Consider the following 19,724-nt stretch of genomic DNA (forward strand, 5'->3'; position numbering starts at 1 on the left):
GTATCTTTAGCAGCCAGGCTGGAGGCTAAGGAAGGAAATGCCAAACCACAGGCCCCACCAGAAGAGAAGCAAAGAGCTGAGAGAGCGGAGCAGGGCCTGCCCTTCTGGTTTGCAGCAAAACCCGGGCTCTCGGGGTCCTCCTCCTTTGGTGGGCCTCAGAGGACACCTTCCTAGCCAGCTGGGACCACGCTGGGGAGCGGGGGGACAGGGCAGGAAGGCGGTGGCTTCCTCTGTGTGCAAACCTTGTAAGTTGTCCTCCACTCCCACACCCCCAGAGGACCAAGTGACAGTGAGTGGCCGGAGGTGACTCATTCCCCCTCCTTCCCACAAACCTCACACCTCACTCAGAGCCAGGGAGCGAGGCGGAGGGGGCTGGGCAGCTGGTAGACATAGTTCTCTTCTTTTTCTCATTTTTAGGGGTTCACTGGCTGAGAAAGAGGGGCTGAACCTTCCAGTAGGAAGCTAGGCCATTGCAACAGGTGACATCCTGCCGTGACCTATTCTAGCCCAGTTGCACCCCTGCTCGCTGCATCGTAGGGGCCAGTCTGACACCTCCTGGTCACCTTAGACCTAGAGTCTGACAGCAGCGTCCTGCCCACGGGCAGAGGCAGAGCCCACCCTGTGACCTCAGGCAAGGTGTTGGCCCTCCCTGTGGAGTTAAATATAAAACTTACAATATGGGGTTTAAAATAACCTCCCAACAGCCATCAGCAGACTTTATCGTGCACTCTGCCGGCTTACCAGCTCCTGCTCAGCTGTGTGTTGGTTTTGAACTAGGCCCTCTCTATAGGGAGGCTCCGTTTCCCTATTTGAAACCCGTCCCCCACTACAGAATTTGGGGTGTCTCTGGGAGACACTGTGTTCTGAGAGACCGACGACAACTGCAGACAGAGAAAGCCCTTCCCACCAGCATGGGTGTTCTGACAAAACCTGCTTAATACTGACTTTTTAATCGGGGGAAGGAAGTAGATTCAGAGGACGCAATTGTGTTTTGGTCTGTTGCACATACACAAATTCTCCTTCACAGACCTTTCGGGTAATGATCAGGGCAAATGCACCTACGGACAAGCGATGGGAATGAGTAAGTAGTGACTATCGATATGTGTCAAGTACGGCACCAGGCACCTGACGCGGGCTGCCTCCCTGAAAACCCACTTCTCTGAGGGTTGGCTCTTTCCCCCTCTGTAGATGAGGAAGCCGAGGCCAGAGTGTTAAGGTGACTGCCCCAGCTTGGAGGAGGCCAAGCCAGCTTTCGAACCTGGCTCTCCCTGGCTCCAAAGTCCATGCCTTTCTATTCCTTCACATACACCCCCACCCCTTACCAGGATAGGATAATTAGTAAAACTTTGATATCCTGCTCATGGGGATTTTGCATAAAATAATAAGAACAGCTGACCCTTCTTCCATGCATTTTGTTGTCTCCGCATTATTTCCTCTAATGTTCCTACTGACCCTTTGAGGTAGGTTCTCTCTACATTTTCCTCCCTTTGGACTTTAATTCCACATCTATTAGGCTACTGGAAGTTTCCTACAGTCCCTTGATACTTTTTATTGTTTTATTTTAATAAAGCATTGTGTTTCATTTTGGATAGTTTCCATTGCTAATTCTTCATGTTTACTGATATTTTCTTCTGCAGTGTCTAATCTGCTGTTAATCCCAAGCAATGCATGTCTCATCTCAGACATTATTGTTTCTATCTCTAGAAGGTTCCCTTTGGGTCCTTTGGTATTTCTCAAGCCTCAACTTAACTTTCTGAACATATGGGCCACCATTATCTTGCCCCTGTCTGCTAATTCTACTATCTGTGTCAGTTATGGGTCAGTCTCCATGCATCGTTTTTCTCCTCATTGTAGGTCAGACTTTTCTGCTGATTTGTGTACGCATTCATCTCTGATTTGATGCTTGACGTTGTGACCTGTAGTTTGTTGGGTGATGGATGTTTTTGTATTCTGATCAGTATTTCCAAGCTTTGTGTGTGTGTTTTTGTTTTGTTTTAATTTTTCCAGTCTTGCTGTTAAGACTCAGTAGGTAGGCATTTTTTAGACTAGGGCTAATCATCCCTCACCACTGAGGCAAGGCCTTTTGTGCACCCTCCCCAGTGACTATGAATTGGATGTTGTTCCAGTCTGGCTGGTAGACACAGGTGCGGCTGGACGCTATTCCCTCTAATGTTGGGTGGTTCTTTTCAGGAAGCCTCCCATGTGCCTGCTCCAATGAGAACTCTGCTGCAGAGGGACCCTGCAGTCCCCCAGGGCATTTCCTCAGGGCACCTCTCTCTTCTCTGATCCGCATTCAGTGAACTCTCGCCTTCTGGACCCTCAGCCCTGTCCCTTCACTCAAGGCGTTCAGCAGACTCCACCTGTCCCCTGCCATGGCCTGGAGACTCCCTCAAAGCAGGGAGCAATCATGGAGACCACCACCACCACCACATTCGCTTTCCATCTCTCATTGTCTGATGTCCCATGTTTTAAAAACTGCTGTTTCGTGTATTTTATCTAGTTTTTTTGGTTATTTCAGGTGGGAGTGTAAATCTGGTCTCATTACTTCTTGTTGTTCAGAAAGCGAAAGTTTCCATTCCTATGCTATAAATGACTAGAGCACCTTAGGGAGTGGTGAGGACCTCAGTGAACTGGGGAGCACACCCCTTATCTAAACAGGGCAGTAGACACTCAGATCCAGCTGACTGCTCCCACATTATAACATGAGCCCAGGCTTCTGTCTGTTTCTAAAGAAGCCAGATTTTATAAAACATACTTTGATTTAAAACACCATGTAGATCAAACCTACCTTGCCTGCAGGCTGGCTCTGGCTGGCCAGCCACCAATTCTGACCCCTGTGTGTTAAATTCTCTTCTTTATATCAAACTATGATATTTTTTTCTACAGCATTATATTTCCATAAGCAGAGAAATATCCTGTCTGCACCCTCCAATACAGTAGTCACGGTTCCATGTGGCTATCAGCCACCAGAATGTGGCTAGTATCTGAGGAACTGAATTTTCCATTTCATTTTCGTTTATAGAGCTATGTGTAGTTAGAGAAAACCCTGAGGCAGAATAAGCATCCTTCAACAACACTTGCCCGAGGAGATAGGTAGCACCGAAAGCAAATCCTTATCCCTTTTTTCCTTCACCCTTTCCGATGAGGGTAACCTGCGGGTCCTGTTTCCTTTAATTGACCTTCTCCAGCAGTCGTACTTACTAGAGACCTCCCGGCCTCCCACTCCATTGCCCTACTTCCCTTTTATTAGTATGAGCTCTGGGATCCTTGGAGCAAGAGAAAGGACCTTGGAGAATGTCCAGAGGCCCGATCTCAAACTTGTGTCCCCCAGACTAAATCTAGCTCATACATATGTTTACTTAGACTTTCACAGTATTTAACAACATCTGAGCCAACATTTAAAGATGAGATAAATCAAATAAAACCAATCTGTCTAGCTACGTTTGGTAAATTCAGAGACTGAGCATTCTTGGGTCCACACTGACTGGAGCTGAGTAGCTGCTGCTCTCTGTGGGTGGAGAATATAATTCTGATTTGCCACAATCTCCACCACTCCCTACTGTTCACCACCAATGAGGCTCTGTGTTGATCACCTCAGTTATCATCATTATTGTGCTATTATTTTTCTTGTAGAGAAGAAATATGTCTCCATACCCATGTCTTATTCATAGGTGGTAAAATGATCCCGGCTGGTGTGGCTCAGTGGTTGAACATAGACCTATGAACCAGGATGTGGGCATGGTTGGATTCCTGGTCAGGGCACATGGCTGGATTTTGGGCTCGATCCCCAGTGGGGGGCATATAGGAGAGAGCTAGCTGATCAATGATTCTCTCTCATCATAGATATGTCTCTCTCTCCTTGCCTCTCTGAAATCAATACTAAAAAAAAACAACACAAAAAACAATAAAAAACAAAACAAAAAACCACAAAGGTGGTAAAATGAAAAAAAAAATCAGTAGGGCTTTGCATTTTTCAACCTGGTCATTTTACACATTTATATCAGCTGCCTGGCTCCTGGAAGCACTGGAGGGTGTGGGGCCTTTACTAGAGAGAGAGAACACACCGGACTTCTCATTTCAGCACCCATGTCCGACTCCAGCACCCATGTCAGACTCCAGCACCCATGTCAGACTTCAGTAATGGATCATGTTGCCCTTCCCTGGGGATTCTCCTCAACACAGTGCCCCTCCCTGCCACCGTTCCCAAGCAGTCAGCTCAGACAGACAAAACGATGCTCTTCGCCATTCTTCACGCTGAGCTCATTCTCTCCTTTTACTGAGCTCAAAACCAAGGCCCAGAAAACTTGAGCAATCACGGAGTCTGTGATGACGCCACAGCGAAACCTCGGATCACTTGACTGGAAGTGTTTCCACAGGCCCAAGCCACCCGTTGGGAAGAGAGGAAATAAAGACATGGCGCAGGGTGGGCTTGTCTTTGGCAAGAGCAGACAGCGTGCCAGCTGGGCTGCGCCTGCTACTTCCTTTTCCCAGCGCGTCGCGTAACTTCTCCCCCCCTCACCCTGGCCTGGCCTTCACTGTCTTTCCTGTTTCAAACCAACAGTGAGAGATCACTGACTCAGCTCCCCATTCCAACCTCTGTTCCCCAAACCACCCCAACGAACCAGGGGGAATACTTACGGCACCCGGAGCTTAGGGAACTTCTGAATGTCATTTTCTGTCAGGTTCTGAAATGAAGACACAGGCCGGTTACAACCCACAGGCAGGGCCCTGGGCCAGGCGAGTAGAGTCAGGTGTGAGACAGTAGGGAGTGGTGGGGACTGCGCACACTGAAGAGTACACCCCCCACCCACTCAGAGTGGGCAGCTCTAGAGGTTGCATAAAAGCCTGTGGGCCTGGTGTTGCTGGATCTACCTTTTTCAAAGGGAACACCATTTCCTGAGTTCTCTTGACAAATAATCTTGACTTAAACAAGCACGATGAACGCTGAGTTGCGGGCCAAACAGAATGTGTTTGGTGGGCTGAATCTGTCATGTTATGACCTCTTCCCGTCTGAGGCCCTTACCCCAGACTTCAGGGCCCCTCAATCTCTGTATGAGCTGAGCAGCTGTGAGAGGCCGACTTGCAGAAGGAATCTGGGCCTCGCGCTGCCACTGCACCCCAAAAGCCTCTCTCACCAGGCTTATTGATAGAATTCTCTAGATGTGGGGAGGCGACAAAGAGGCTTTCCTGAGGGAACTGAGCTGGCAAAGAAGGAAGAAATAATATTTGTGATGAACTGGACTTCTGCCTTATAGCACCTTGATTAACCTTCACATCCACCCTGTATTGTAGGAACCCCATTTTATAGATGAGGAACTGAGGCTTAGGGGGTTAAGGGAATTTCAGCTTGTAGGTGACGGAGTATCTGAATTAATGTTCTTCCTATCGGCTTCCCTCCTCCCATGTCCAAGCCCTTTGAGGGCCCAGGGAGCCTATGTTGGAGGGGAGGAGGGTGAGAGAAGGTGGCTGGAAGGGCGGAGGAGAGGCAGGGGTGCAATATTGGGAAGAGAAAAGAAGAGGGTGGGCACACTTTCTGTAGAACCAATGCTGAGCCCAAGGGGCCCCACTGGCGTTCCAACTGAGGCCAGAGCCTGGGCGGGAGCTCTGGAGTCAGGCAGGCCCCTCATCAGACCCTGCAGCGGGGTTGGGGCAGGCATCTGCCAAGATTCTTGAGAAAAATCAGGCTTTCCATTCAACTTCTTAACTTCTCTTGTTCGTCTTCATCTTCGTCTTCATCTTCTTCAATATCACTGAGCAGTGGCGTCTCCTCTGCCCAACCCCACCCCTCCCAGGGATGCACCAGGACCCGTGTCCAGAGTGCGGTATGATGAGGGAGGGCCCCCTGGGGGCTGAGTACCAGGCGGCTGGCCAGCACCTTCGGGTTGGCTAAGCCGGGGTCATATCCTGAGGGGACTCCGGGAAGAGAGTGAAGGAGGAGGTGGAGGTGAGTGTGGCTGGAGACAGAGCAGCAGATGTTAGGGAAGAGCAAGCCTTTCAGAACAGGGCCAGGAACTGGAAGGAAAGATGAGAGGTGTTTACTGGGCAGTTTTGCTACGTGATGCGATCCCTTCCCCCACCTCCTTCAAACACCTTCGACAAACGCCGGGCTACTTGTACGATGACTCAGGGGTAGACTTGTGGCTTTGCGGGAATATGACTCTATGCTGAGTGTATCCTCCAGAGGGGCACAGGGGCGAGGAAAGCTGCAGATTGGCCCCACGTGGAGGGGCGACGTGGCCCGAGCGACACTGATGCTAATCTGCCCCGTGTCCATTCTCTCTTCCTCACTGACAGGACCTGCATTTCGCTCAGGGCAACAAACGTGTCCTGTTCAAAATACGCAATACCCTAGACTCTCTTGCAGATGGCTGAGGTCACAGAACCCAGTATGGCTGGAGAGATAATTGAGGCCTACTGAGAAGGGAAAGAAGGAAGAAATAGTATTTGTGATGAACTGGACCTACTGGGTGGAGCTTCTAGAAGTTACTGCTTTCCTGAAAACAAGGAGGATGCATTCCCCATGCACTTTTGCATCTTTTACTCTTTGCCCGCCTCCGACCCCCACCCCCCTCCCCGCCCCCCATCCCCTTTCTTCCTGCCTGGAATGCAGATGTCATGCCTGGAGACAGAGCAGCCATCTTGCAGCCATTAGGACAGAAGCCGTAGGCTTTTCCCATAAGCTGGATGGGGCCTGGGTTCTCAATGACTTCCTTCGGCAGCTCACCAGCCACAAGTGCCCACCTCTGAACTTCTCACCACTTGAGAAAGATAAACCCCGATGTGTCTGAGCCACTGTGATCGTGTTCCTGTTACATGCTGCCACACACCTCCCTAAGCGCACGCCTTCCTATTCTTCAACCTTCTGGAAGGAGGAGGTGGAGGTGAGCGTGGCTGGAGACAGAGCTGCAAACGTTAGGGAAGAGGGCGCCCTTCAGAACAGGGCCAGGAACTGGAGGAAAGACAGGGTCTCACCCTTCTCACAAGGAAACAAGATGGTAGCAAAACAGATCTGAGAAACGTGGTAGCTCCTATGCTGCAGAAGAATAAAGAAAGGAAGGATAGAGAGAAGGAAGGAAGGAAGGAAGGAAGGAAGGAAGGAAGGAAGGAAGGAAGGAAGGGAGGGAGGGAGAGAGGGAGGGAGGGAAGGAGACACCACACGGGCCTTTCACTCTGCCTTCAATGGAGAACGGTCCTGGATACTATAAAGCTGGAAGGAGTGACACACAAGAGATAGAGCTCAGATCAGAGCCCAAGTTGTATCCAGAGCTCCTGGGGTGGAGGGTGGATTTCAACAGAGGCTGCCTTTCAGCACTCCGGCTGCCAGGGCAGGCATCAGGTTCTGCTTCCTGCTCCCCTGGCTCTGAGCACCCTCCTTTCCCTTCCCTATTTATAGAACGAGCAGAATATGCAGCGGGTCTGCAGGTCCCAGATATTGGAGCAGAGGTGACAAAGTGGCTCAGACACCATTTCTCCACCCAGGAAACAACCAGGTCCTAACAGGCCTGAAACTCCCCTGGGGGGTGTTGGGAGACCCACAGGCTGGAAGGGACCGCCACCCAGTCCAACATGCTGGTTAACAGAGGAGGGAGCTGGGGACGTTCAGCAGGCAAGTGTTTATTCAAGGTGAGCTAGGGCATCAGGACCATCCTCAGGGATGTCGCACCCCTTTCCCACTCAGCCCCAGTAGGTCTCTGTTCTCAGTGCTAAAGGCGCCAGATGGGAACATTTGGGTTTAGCAGTAATTTGCAAGAACAACAATAACAACAAAACTCCAGGAGTTCTACTGGGGAAAAGCTCAGTATGGAGAAATAGCATTGTTAAAAACTCATGCAGTATTCGGCTGCATTAAAATGTGTACTTGAGTCCAATTGCTAAAGTGGGTGCGTTTGCACAAATCCCATCACACCCCTGTGCGTTATTCCTCAATTGCAAACGAGGTGGTGGGAGCCTGCCTAAAGATCCCTTTCTGCGCTAAAACTAGCCCCTGGAAGACAGAAGTCACACCTTTACCATCCCTTATTCCCAGCACGTGGAATGGCTGGTGTGTAAAAAGAACTCAGGGAAATGCTTGTCCGATGAACGGACGGGTCAGTGAATGAAATGATGTGCGTGGGTCAGTGAATAAACATGTCCTACGAAAGCAAAACTCAGACCAATAGGGACAGAGGTCTGGTGTCAGCCTGAGACTTCAGCGCTGCCCAGAAGGGGGCCAATGACTATAGGTAGTAGTGAGCTCACCATCACTGAAAGGATTCAAGAAGATTGGGGATGCATGTATGTAGTCAGGGTCTCTCTTACCCATTGGCAAAGGTGTCATTTCAGGGGAAATGTTCAGACCACATCCCCAACCAGCACCCAATGCCTCTGTCCCCACCATTAGATCTGCATCCCTTCCAGTCAAAGGCTTAGTCCTTAATATGCAGATTCATCTTAGTCTCCACTTGAAGTGGTGTGCAACACAATGGAGTGGAGAGAGCCATAGTCCCATGTGTTTAATGGGCACAAAACCGTGAACTTAGTAGCAAGAAATAGAGATGTAATTGAAATAATGAGGTGCTCCCACTCTTCATTCCACTCCATGAGCATGTACCCCAGAATGAGAGATTGGAAAAAAGAATCCTTCTGTTCTCCATCCCAGATGGTCTTTTCTCCCTTGGACTTGGATTTCTCAAAGTGTGGGTGGTATTTGAATAGATTTTCAAGGTGTGTGTGTGTGTGTGTGTGTGTGTGTATGTGTGTGGTTTTTTAAACTATATTGGGTTTCTTCTTTATCCTTTGACTTTGGAATGTACCTTAGTATCAGTGAAAGATGTGGGAGGTACCCTAAATAGGAGGATCGTCAGAGGTGATGAGAGAGGGGTTCAGACAAAACCTCTGAAGAAGGCAAAAGGTTGTATGGGGATCCTGCAGACAGGCATTGATCCTGGGCATCCTCAAGGACAGGTAGACCAGTTGACCCTGCAGCCATTGGTTAAAGTACAGAACAGCTCTGGCCTCCATGTGTCAGACCAGCCGCACTTACCAAAAACCGTGGCCCATCGATGTGATGCTTCTTCACGGCCTTTTCACAGTCCTTGTAGTTCAGCTGCAAAGAGGAGAGGAAGGTGCTGTCAGTGGCAGGCTCATGCCATTGGTTCCCCTCCCCTGCCTGGCCCAGAAGCTCAGCAATTTGTGGTACTTGTGGCTAGCCAGACTCCCCGCTCCCTCCCCTGTCTAACAGAGGGCCCGTCCCCACCTCGGCCCTGCTTTCACTAATCCCGTGGGACTCTGTGAAATGGAGAACTTGCCTTGGTCGAAAGCTTTGGGGCCAACCCCTAAGAAAGAGAGGCCTTCAAGGCTACTCTGCAAGTGGAGAGGATCAGGAAGAGGAAAATAAATAGCACTCGTTGTCTTGCCACCCAAAGACAAGCTCGGTGGACATGGCCGTGTGTTTCCTTCAATGCTTTCACTCTGAGCATACTTCTAAACATAACTGGGGTTATAATTTATATTCAATCTTGTGAGCCTGGCTTTTGCTCACAATTACCCTCAGGCAATATAAGCACTGCCTCATGTTATTGCAAATTTATTTTAAACATTAGTTTCATTGATCTCTTGTTGCTAAACATTTAGATTGTTTACCAAACTGCTGCTCCAATAATGATAAGAGCAACTGCTGGAAATTATCCAACGCTTGCTCTATGGCAGGCATTGTCCTTAGTATTTAAACCAATCCTAGTCATTTTATCCTGGCCTTCTCCAGGTGGAGAGCCAAAGGCGCAGAGCGTCATGTAACCTGTAGGAAGCTCCACGGGGAGTAGGTGACAGAGGCGAGAGTCAGGCTTCAGATCAAGCTTTTAATGTCAGGAATGGTCCCGTATTTGTTAATAACATTATAACTTAGCCATAAGTAAAGTGAACAAGTTTAAGTGCAACTTAATACACATCCAGATCATATCAGAGGACATCATGGCCATTCTTTTGCATCCATTTTCATTTTCTTCTACTTAACACACTGCAGGTGGATCACTGGCATTCTTGTGTTTTCGTATTACACAGTGTTTTACATAAATGTTGAAGGCGCGCCTTAACATTAAATACCCATTGCATTTTGAAGTTACTTATTACATGTTCTTACAAGCTCATATCTTTGTAGAGTATGGTACTTTGTAAAACGTTTTTTGTACTCGTTCACTAGAAACTTATCTGGCCACTGGGTAAAGCTAGCAATAAAACTACTGGTGCGCAATGTGTTAAGAGAAACTGTTTAAGTTAGATTCTCAGAACAGAGTTATAGGATTAACAGGGATGATCATTTTGAGGGTCTCGGTTGCTTTCCTAAAGAGTCACATCAATCAACAATCCTATCACGTGTCTGTGTTACCTTGTCTTCAACAGCATATGCATTTGCATTGGAAATATCTCTAATCTGCTGTGTAGGGATGGAGTATTTAAGGTTAAATGTTTGTCCTGGAGAATCTTAGGATCTCCTCACAAGTGTGTCACAGTTTGTGGCAGCCTTCTTTGGGCACAGATTTAAAATCGTGACCTTTTCTTATGGCCAACAAGACTAGGAAGTAAGCACACTGGTTGTAACCTCTTGGCTTGGAAGGGTAGGATGAATGTTAGAAAGCTCACGAGAAGCTGATTTAGAGATCAGTGTGGAAAGCAAGCAGCATCCGAGGAGCCCTGAGCATCCCTCTTATCTACATGCTCTGAGCTGTCAGTGGTTCTTAGAAGAGTCAGCTGCCTTTAATTCATCATTTTCACTGTCATCGTTGTCAGATGAACCTCTGATTTTGCAAAATGCTGACCTCAACTCTAGATAGATAGACATCCTTGCAGACTGGGGCCTGCCTGGGAGTTTGATTCTGATCTAACAATATCTGGGCTTGGGGGCTAGAATCTATATTTTTAGTAAATACTTATATGGCTTTTATGAGCACCCAGTGTTAGTTGGCACTGGTCTAGAGTAGATACCTGGTGCTGCAGATGGGACAACCGAGGCCCAGAGAGGCCTAAGTCTGGGGCCTAACATCACACAGTGAGCTGGGAACACAGCTGGGACTAGAACTCATGGCTCTGAGCCAGTGCCTTCTCTACTGCATGGCCCAAGTCAAAAGGAATTGGAGGGGTTAAAGAAGTACAGACCACGGCCTAGGTCCTCCTTGGGGGCTTGCATTCCAGACAGAGGATGAGCTACTTGTGTAGCTGAGAGAATAAGACACAAGAACCTGCCAGTCTGCCTGGGCCTGGGCTCTCAGCTAGGGGCCAGCAACTAGAGCAGAAAAAATGGAAGCTCAATCATCAATAGCCCCCTCTCTGCTGAATGCCTCACATACGTTACTTCCTTTAGTTCTCCCAACACTCCCACGAGGTTAGTTACTGTTAGTATCTCTATTATACTGATGAGGAAACCGAGGCACAGAGAGGTCAAGTAACGAAGGCAAGGTCACCCAGCTAGCAAGTGGCACAATCAGGATTCAAACCGAGGTACGTCTGCCTCCAGAGCTTGCTGGAGAGGTAGCTCCAAGGGGACCTGATATCACTGCTTCATTAGAAGTTGTGCTGGCCAATCAGGGTTTTAAATAGGAGATTTGATGGTTAAGATCCATCCCCATTTGGTATTTTCTCTCAAGGGGACTGAAGTGCTCAGGACCTAAAGGGTGTTTATCTGTGTCTCTGGGGGGACTTCCAGGTCACAGAGGCCCTGCAGTCTCCTCATTCCCCACTTCGGTCATTTTATGCTGGTGCTGTGGGCTTGACCCGGGGTGTGGGATTTCCAAGAAGAAAGCTCTCCCTCTCCCCAGCTCAGGCAGAGACCTCTCCTGAATCAGCCCTGGCCTGGGGCCCATCTCCCTGTGCCAGGTGAACTTGACCATGGATTCTTCTGTGGCTGGGCTGGGTTGTGCATTCTTCTCCTCACATTAGAGATGGAGCCTATCTGTGCCTCCCGGCCTGCCCCCTGGTTTCCCTCCCTAATTCGCAATCCTTCTCTCCTTTCTCTACTGAGCTAGCATGCTGCTTGATAGAAATCTTGGCAAATATCACCGGGTGCCCTGTTTCATTTGGTCTACATTTAAGAAAAAAACACTTAGAAATAGCCTTCAGAAGTCAGTTTTCCCAACCATCTTTGCAACCACAATGCTGAAACCTAAGTTGAGATGACCTTTTAGAGAGAAAAAGAACAGGAAGGAGATGCACAAAAAGCAGCAACAGCAGGGTTCGTGGGCCGTGTCCCCATCATGCCACACCAGATTCAACATTTTCAGACTTTTCTTCCTGAGTTTGGGGAAGAACAGTGTGACAGTAAACACCTCGGGGCCACGCAGACCCCAGGGTTGGCTGTGTGACCTTGGGAGCTTGAGCTGCCCCAGGAAAAACAGAGCGTGGGCTTAGATGATCTCTAAGATCTCGGCTTTAAAATCTCATCTGTATGACGGTCTGGAGTGTCAACTGAATCTGAGGCCAGCCTCCTCAGGGGCAGGTGCAAAAAGGTCAAATGTCCCTCACAAGACGCCATATCCCTTGGACAGGAAGAGAATATCCCTGAGTCACGTGGCTTGGGATCTGCCCAAGCTGCTATGCGACCTGTGGTCCCACCAGCAGATGACGAAGCATGGGGATCTTGAGCATCTCCAATGCTCGAAAGCAGGACAACAGCCTTCTGGTCTCAGCTCTGCCATAGCTCACTTCTGACCCTTCTGGCTGAGCCTCTTCCTCTGCAGGAGCCTCAGTTTCCCCAGCTGTAACCTGGGCTCATACCAGTTTTCTGACCTGCCTGGCAAGACCCTCATAAAGCTCCAAGGAGACGCTGCCTCATGTAAGGACGCGAGGAGCCCTCCTTCAGGGTGATGAACATGGACTGCTGCCTCGGGCATGGCTCATCGCGGCCTTCCCCTCCCCCGCCCAGGACACCACTTCTCCCTTTCTAATAAGGAGCCTTGATCTCACTAGGGGTTAGAGCAGTTCTGCATCTCAGAGCTTGGACTTTGAAACCAGACGGGTGACAGACCGGAATCCTGCCTCTGTCACATGTAGTCCCTGGGGCTTTGGGCCACTTAACCTCCCTGCGCTGATTTTGCAGCTGAGCCAGGGGACAGACCCTGTTGAATAGTCCTGGAGAGTGTGAGATGGGACAGTGCCTGGAGAGCACAAGCTCAAGCCCTGGCACATAGTAGGTACACATTCATTGGAGGACTTCCCTTCTCCCCAGATCTTACTGTGGGAACACTCGGTGGTGTAGGCATATCTAACGGTACTTGCCCAACTGGTGAGATGGCTGCGAGGCTGGAAGTTCGCTGCTATCTTTCATGCCTTTTGCGTTTTGCCTGGACTCCACCTTCAAGCCTCTGTCCAGCTGCCCCCCGCCCTCCCTGAGGGCACTGCCAGTCCCCCACCACCAAAGAGCAAGGCTTACCTTCCTGAAATAGTCGGCGAGGCTGTCGGGGTCCCAGGCCAGGACCTCAGAGCGGAAGGGCACATTTCTCAAGGCCATGGCTGCTCTCTGGGGAGGACGCTCACAAGCTGAACATGGGTGCGGCACCCATGGACAGAGAACCCCAATCCAGAGCGTGGGGGTGTCCTCGGCTCTTCCCACACCCGGTTACCCTCTGGAGCAGCCTTGTTGGAGCCAACGTCTTTTCTGCCGTAGCCAGATCCCAGAAAGCAACGCTTCCTCCACGAACAAATATGGTCTCTTCTCAGAAAACGACTCAGCAAGTTTCCTTTACCACTTCCTCTGCTGGGCCCTAAATAAGTAAACAAGGAAGCCAGCTCCCCGCTGGAGAGGCTGAGCGAGCCACGGGTGGTAATTCCCCAAGGCCAGCCACCCAGCCCAGTGGGAGTGGCATGAAGGGGACTTGGACCCCAGCATGAGTTCAAGTACGTTTCTGTTAAAACTCCTGGCACCCATAAGTCTACACCACATTCCTGCTTGCCTGGGTCTTTGCAGTTGAAAATCTATTTTGACAGTTGACCTAAAATATAGACAATCTCCCACATCAGTGAACTGCCGGGGGAAGGAACAGGGCCTTTTCATGTTTTCCAACCACCCCTCGGTCTCTCTAGCCGGGGTGGGGAACGTCCGGCCCACGGGCCGTATAAGGCCGGAGAAATCATTTGGTCTGACCCCGCCAAGGCATTAGGGTGAGTTAATTAAATGTTTGACCAAATATAGCAGGCTAGTTTTTAGGTTGATAATTTGGTACGGCCCATGAATGATGGTATCAATATTCAAATGGCCCTTGGCAGAAAAAAAGGTTGCCCACTCCTGCAAGGATAAAGTCGAGATTTCTTCAGCTGCCCCCTTAGAGTTACTGCCAGAGGGGTCTCTGTGAGTGAGTGGGTGAGCCAGGGCCCAGCGCTGAGAGAGGGGCTGCACGGGGCAGACTAGGCTTGATTTCTCATATGATGGTTTCCATGCCGTGCAAGGTGGGTAGGACCTAACACGTTGAGGACCAGTAGCTTTATTGCTAGCTTTACCCAGTGGCCAGATAAGTTTTTATGGAACGAGTACAAAAAACATTTTACATCAATGTTAAAGGCACGCTTTAAAATTAAATACCCGTTGCATTTTGAAGTTATTTATTATATGTTCTTACAAGCGAATATCTTTTTAAAGTCTGATACTTTGTGAAACCCTGTGTAACATGAAGTGCGAATTCTCATGCTCCATCCGCAATGTGTTGAGATCTAGGAATCTCAGTTCCCATGTCTGTAAAACAGGAAAATGGAGGCATTGCTTCACGAGCACATGAAACTGAGATGCATTTAACCAGACTCACTTAAAGGGAAAAAATTAAAAGTACAAAATGATACTGATGCTGCCATATATTCTATTCACTATTTCTTCCTCCGTATATTCCATCCAGAGGACACGTTCCCTGGAGTGGCCTCGAGGCAGGGAGGGGAATCTGCTGCTTCTGTGGGTGTTGTCAGACTCTGTGCATTTCTCACAGTCTGAGAGCTACGTTGTTAAATGTATTTATGCCACATCGTAGTCTCTAAACACAAGTTTATGGCTTCATCTCCTCTCTGCGCGTGCGTGTGCGCGCGCACACACACACACACACACACACACACACACACACACGGCCATCCGCTCCGATGCTGAGGAGGGGACCGGCGCTGTTGCACTTCCCAAGTGATGCTACATTGTCCCCGAGGTGGTGCCTCCCCCCAGCGTTTCCAGGGTAGCTGTGGCCAGGCACCGTTCCCATCTCATACAGAATCTAAGGCCCCACCGTCACTGTGATGCACCAGCCTCCCAGGTCACGGTGAGCTTCGGTGACATCTGCATTTCCTCCCAGGCCCGGCACCGTAATGGATGTGGCCCACGCACCTGAGCTGGCATCATCCTCGCCTCACAGGGAGCTGGGGCATCCATCAAGGCAGTCCAGGCCAAGCGCTCCTCACAGGGCCCGGACCTGAGAGCGCTCGGTCACTGGCCGTGCTCTGCAAAAGCCACAGTGGGAGAGGTTGCCTCACTTTTCAAATCACCGGAAGAGCAGCCATTTGAAAAGAGGGAGAGAGAGAGAAAGAGAGAGAGAGAGAGAGAGAGAGAGAGAGAGAGAGAGAGAGATCATTTCCAAGTAGAGTGATCAAAGAAGATGCTGTGGAATGAGCTGCGACTTACGCAGGGCCTTGGAAGGTGGAATACAGGGAGGGATGTGTGTGTGTGTGTGTGTACTTTATGAGCAAATGAAACATTCCAGACCTGGGGAAAGGAACATTCAAGATCATCCTTAAAAGTAGAAGCAATATTTTTAACTAGAAGCCCGGCGCATGAAATTCGTATGTGGGTACGGTCCCTAGGCCTGTCCGGCAATCAGGGCCATCTTCCCAGGCTGCCCACAGCCAGCCCCGCACCCCCCGTCCACCGTTGCCCACCCCCAGTACCCCGTTCGCCATCGGGTGATCAGAGCCTGAAGGCTGGGGGAAGGGACCAAGAGGTGGTCAGTGCGCCTCATAGTGACTGGTCGAGCGGTCATTCTGTTGTTCCGCCTTTAAGGTCAATTTGCATATTACCCTTTTATTATATACGATGTTCACCCCCCAGTCAGGAGAATAAAAATCTGCAAACGTTAGAAAGAAGATACAGCTAAATATTAGGCTTTGGGGGAAGAATTATCCACTAAATGTGGCCAAGATGAACAGTCCATGGAGCCCCTGCAGAGGAGGGACACAGCAGTCAGGAAAGCTGGTGACAGTGTTGATGGCACTGAGAATCACCAGGAGCCCCTCCTAGGTGCTGGGAGGGCTGAGGGCTTTGCACTAATTCTCTTATCGAATTGTTGGCACAATTATGCCTCCTTTGCAGAAGGGAAAACCAAGTCTCCGAGAAGTAAAGCTACTTGCCACCGACCCCTCTGAGTCCACCTTCCTTTACCTCGGTGCCACGTAGGCTCCGAAATGCTACGTAAACTGTCCAAGCTGGAGGAGGGATCCAAACCCAGCTCTGTCTCAGGAGCCTGCGTGGTTTCCACTCTACCTGCCTGCCTCCCTGGAGAGCAATGTAGGTTGTCAATAGTGACAAGCTGAGAGGAGACAGCCCTTTCCATGAGGCAGGCCTCTGGTACCCTCCCCATACGGCCCCATGCCCACCTCTCAGAAGGGGCAACTGGGCAGGCGGGAGCAGGTGACACCAGGGGAAGCTGCTTGCTTCCGGTCTGGAGCCTCTCCTCTTCCCTCTCCTCGGGGATTTCCCAATGCTTACAAGTTTCACATCTCCTGTCTCTGGCCAGATGGTTCCAGAAGGCCCAGGGGCAGGGCCGGTTAGTCCTCGGTGGGGGGCGAGGGTCAGGCTTCACAGCTGTAAAATGGGCAGGGACAATCACAGCCTCTGGGTACAGCTCACAGCAGATGGGATGCTGCAGCTGGGAGGCCGGACCAACTCATATCCATCCTCTAAAGAGGACCGGTCTTGGCCTCAAACATGAAGCAGAGCAGAGCAGGGAGCAGCTGTGGCCTGGGGTGGGCTGGGGGACCCTCCCCTTTCCCTCTCTCTCCCAGCCAGCTAAGGAAGCCCCAAGCTCATAAAGAAGCAAACTGATAGTTTAGCAGAGGCCTTCCTAGGCTTTGGAACCTGCATCTCAGGGTTCGGACAGGGTCAAATAGACCCTGAGCACAGTAACAGCAGCAGCAGGTGAGCTCACAGGGATGGGGTGCACGGGACAGGCATCTTAAAAGTGCATCAGGGCCTGTAGCCAAACATGCAATACTTGCAGGGAGTGGTAAGCTGGAGATCTCAACATTAGGGACAAAAAGAGATGCAGATGCAGCACACTGCAACCAGAGGGGGTTCACCCCAGTATCCTCCCTGCCCCACCCCACCCTGTCCAGACTTGAGGGTCCCTCTGGTTCCCGCTAACCCACAGCAGAATCCGTGTGTGTGTGTGTGGGGGGGGGGGGGGCGTGGACACCTGCCTTCTCCAGCTAATTTTAAGGCGAGAGAAAGAACAGATCATTAACAGGGACCTGGGAGTCTCGGGCTGTGTGTGGGGCGGGGAAGGAAGCATCACTCAGGGACCCGGAGAGAATGGAAAGCAGGGACCTTGGAGGGGACCATGCGTTGACCTTCTGAGGAGAGGTGCCTACGGAGTGAGGAGGTAGCTGGGAGGATGTGCTACTTTGCATTCAGTCTGAAAGAGGGTGTTGGCTGGAGGACAGAGGAGAAGGCGGCGGCACGGGGCCCATGCAGGGGCCGACTCGGGGGACTGCAGAGAGCGCGTCCCCATGGGCTCACCCCAGCCTCTCCTGCTGCTGTTGGAACTTTCTCTGGGCCTGTGCGGGTTTGCCTGCAGAGGGGACGAGGACGGTCACCTTCACAGAGTGGGACTGTTTTCCCCTCCATTCTCGAGGCTGGTAATGGAAGCACCATCTACCTGGTGGAATCCTCTGGATGGCAAAGCTGCGCCCGCGGGGAAGAAGGGGCAGGGCAGCTCCACACACCAGCAGCCACACGCGAAGGCACAGAATTGGGTGCTGGCCTCAGAGCCGTGTGCCCCGAGGGATGGGCCTGGCGTGCGGCATGCCTGTCCTCACCGGCGCTCCTGGAGGCTGCGGGGTGGCAGGTGGGGGAGGGCCTCGTGCCAGCCACACTGCCCTGTCTCCTGTCAGCCACCAAGACCCTCCTCCCTCGCAGACTGGACAGTCCTCCCCTCCCCTCCCCAGTCCTGGGATAAGCATGACAGCGGATGAACCGGTTGCCGCAGGCCAGACTTCGAGGAGCAATATTTTCCACTTCCTCAGAGGTAACAATTTCAATCTTTTCAAAAAACATATGTTTTTCATCCTCTCTCTCTCTCTTCTGTTTGAGCTGAGGCACCTCCGAAGTTCAGGGTGGGTGGGAGGAAGTGCTTATTTGGACTTCCTGCCAGCCTGCCTCTCTCGCCTGCCCTGTTTTTGACTCGGGCAGCCGATCCTCAGAGAGCTCCCTGCTCCCAGGGAAACCCCCCAGGCCCGAGAGGGTGGGTGGGGTGTGGGCAGGGGGCAGCAGAGGGGGAGGCAGACTTCTCAGCTCGATAGAAGAGGGAAAGGCTTGCCCCCTCCTCCTCCAGGCAAGCTGGAGAGGGCAGGGGGGTGGGAGGGGAGGGTGGGTGCAAGGAAAGCAAAAACAATGTTACCTGCAGCCCAGAGAGGCAACTGTGGCCTCCTCCGGCTGCACCTCCAAGGAAGAGCTGTGGGCCCCAAAGCACGTGTGTACCCCTAAGATGTGGCTGAGGCCCTAACCGGTTTGGCTCAGTGGATAGAGCGTCGGTCTGCAGACTGAAGGGTCCCAGGTTCAATTCCAGTCAAGGGCACGTACCTTGGTTGTGGGCACGTCCTCAGTAGGAGGTGTGCAGGAGGCAGCTGGTCCATGTTTCTCTCTCATCGATGTTTCTAACTCTCTATCCCTTTCCCTTCCTCTCTGTAAAAATCAATAAAATATATTTAAAAAATAAAAGTGTACCTTTTAATAATAAAAAAAAAAGATGAGGCTGAGGTTTGACCAGCAAGCCCAGCAGCCCAGCGTGGGTCCAGCTCTTTCTGCCTCTTAGCACGATTGATCCTCACAAAAGCCCTGCATGTGGACCTGCGAGGAGACAGCAATGCTCCAGTCTTACAGATGCCGAGACTGGCATTCGCTTGCCCGAGTTCCCACAGCTCAGAGATGCGGGGTAGGATGCCCACTCATGGCCAGGGGCTTTCCGTCTGTTCTACTTGTATGACTTGGCCCTTCCTCTTGGCTTGTCACTGAGCGGATGACTTTGGGTCTGGACTTTCCTGCTTCACCTGTGGGCCTGGTGCTGGTGGTGTCGTCACCCCCCGTGGAGCTCCTGCTGTTGGCTGCATTCCCTGCCTTGAAAATATCGGTGCCCTGCCCACCAGGCTTCACCTGCCCTTGTGGACTTCTGACCCAGACAGAGTGCATCTCCCAATACACTGCCCCAGGAGGGGCCCCTTCCTGGGCTCACCAGCTCCTTAGACCTCACAGTATGTGAGTGTCGGGACTTTGTCGTGAGTGTGTTGCTGGCAGTGTGGAGGGAATGGGGGACAAAGACAGTGAGTCCCCTAGAAGGAACGGGGTAGGGGTTTGGGGAGAAGAGGATGCATCTAGAAAACACGTCCTTTGTCTACCCAACCCTTCCAGGAGGCCTCAAGGGTTTGGGGAAAATAAATGCTAGATTCTCATACCTATTATATCCTGTAATGCTCTGACCACTCTGTGAAAGGGAGATGGAAGCGTGCATCCCCATTTCACA

The 19,724-nt window shown here is 51.0% G+C and overlaps 1 protein-coding gene across 1 annotated transcript in view; it reads right to left on the bottom strand.

Annotated features, from left to right (window-relative positions):
* Positions 1-13,661, bottom strand: part of LCP2 (lymphocyte cytosolic protein 2) — a 38,292-nt gene extending 24,631 nt beyond the window's left edge. The window contains exons 1-3 of the mRNA XM_081092299.1: positions 13,400-13,661; positions 9,023-9,085; positions 4,639-4,685 (exon numbers count right to left, since the gene is read on the bottom strand). Of these exons, the coding sequence (XP_080948425.1) occupies positions 4,639-4,685; positions 9,023-9,085; positions 13,400-13,477 (188 nt within the window). The 5' untranslated portion in view covers positions 13,478-13,661. The remainder of the gene's footprint in view (positions 1-4,638; positions 4,686-9,022; positions 9,086-13,399) is intronic.
* Positions 13,662-19,724: the final 6,063 nt, after the last annotated feature.

This window comes from Myotis nattereri (assembly GCF_964212035.1).
Source record: "Myotis nattereri genome assembly, chromosome: 5".
Lineage (NCBI taxonomy): Eukaryota > Metazoa > Chordata > Mammalia > Chiroptera > Vespertilionidae > Myotis > Myotis nattereri.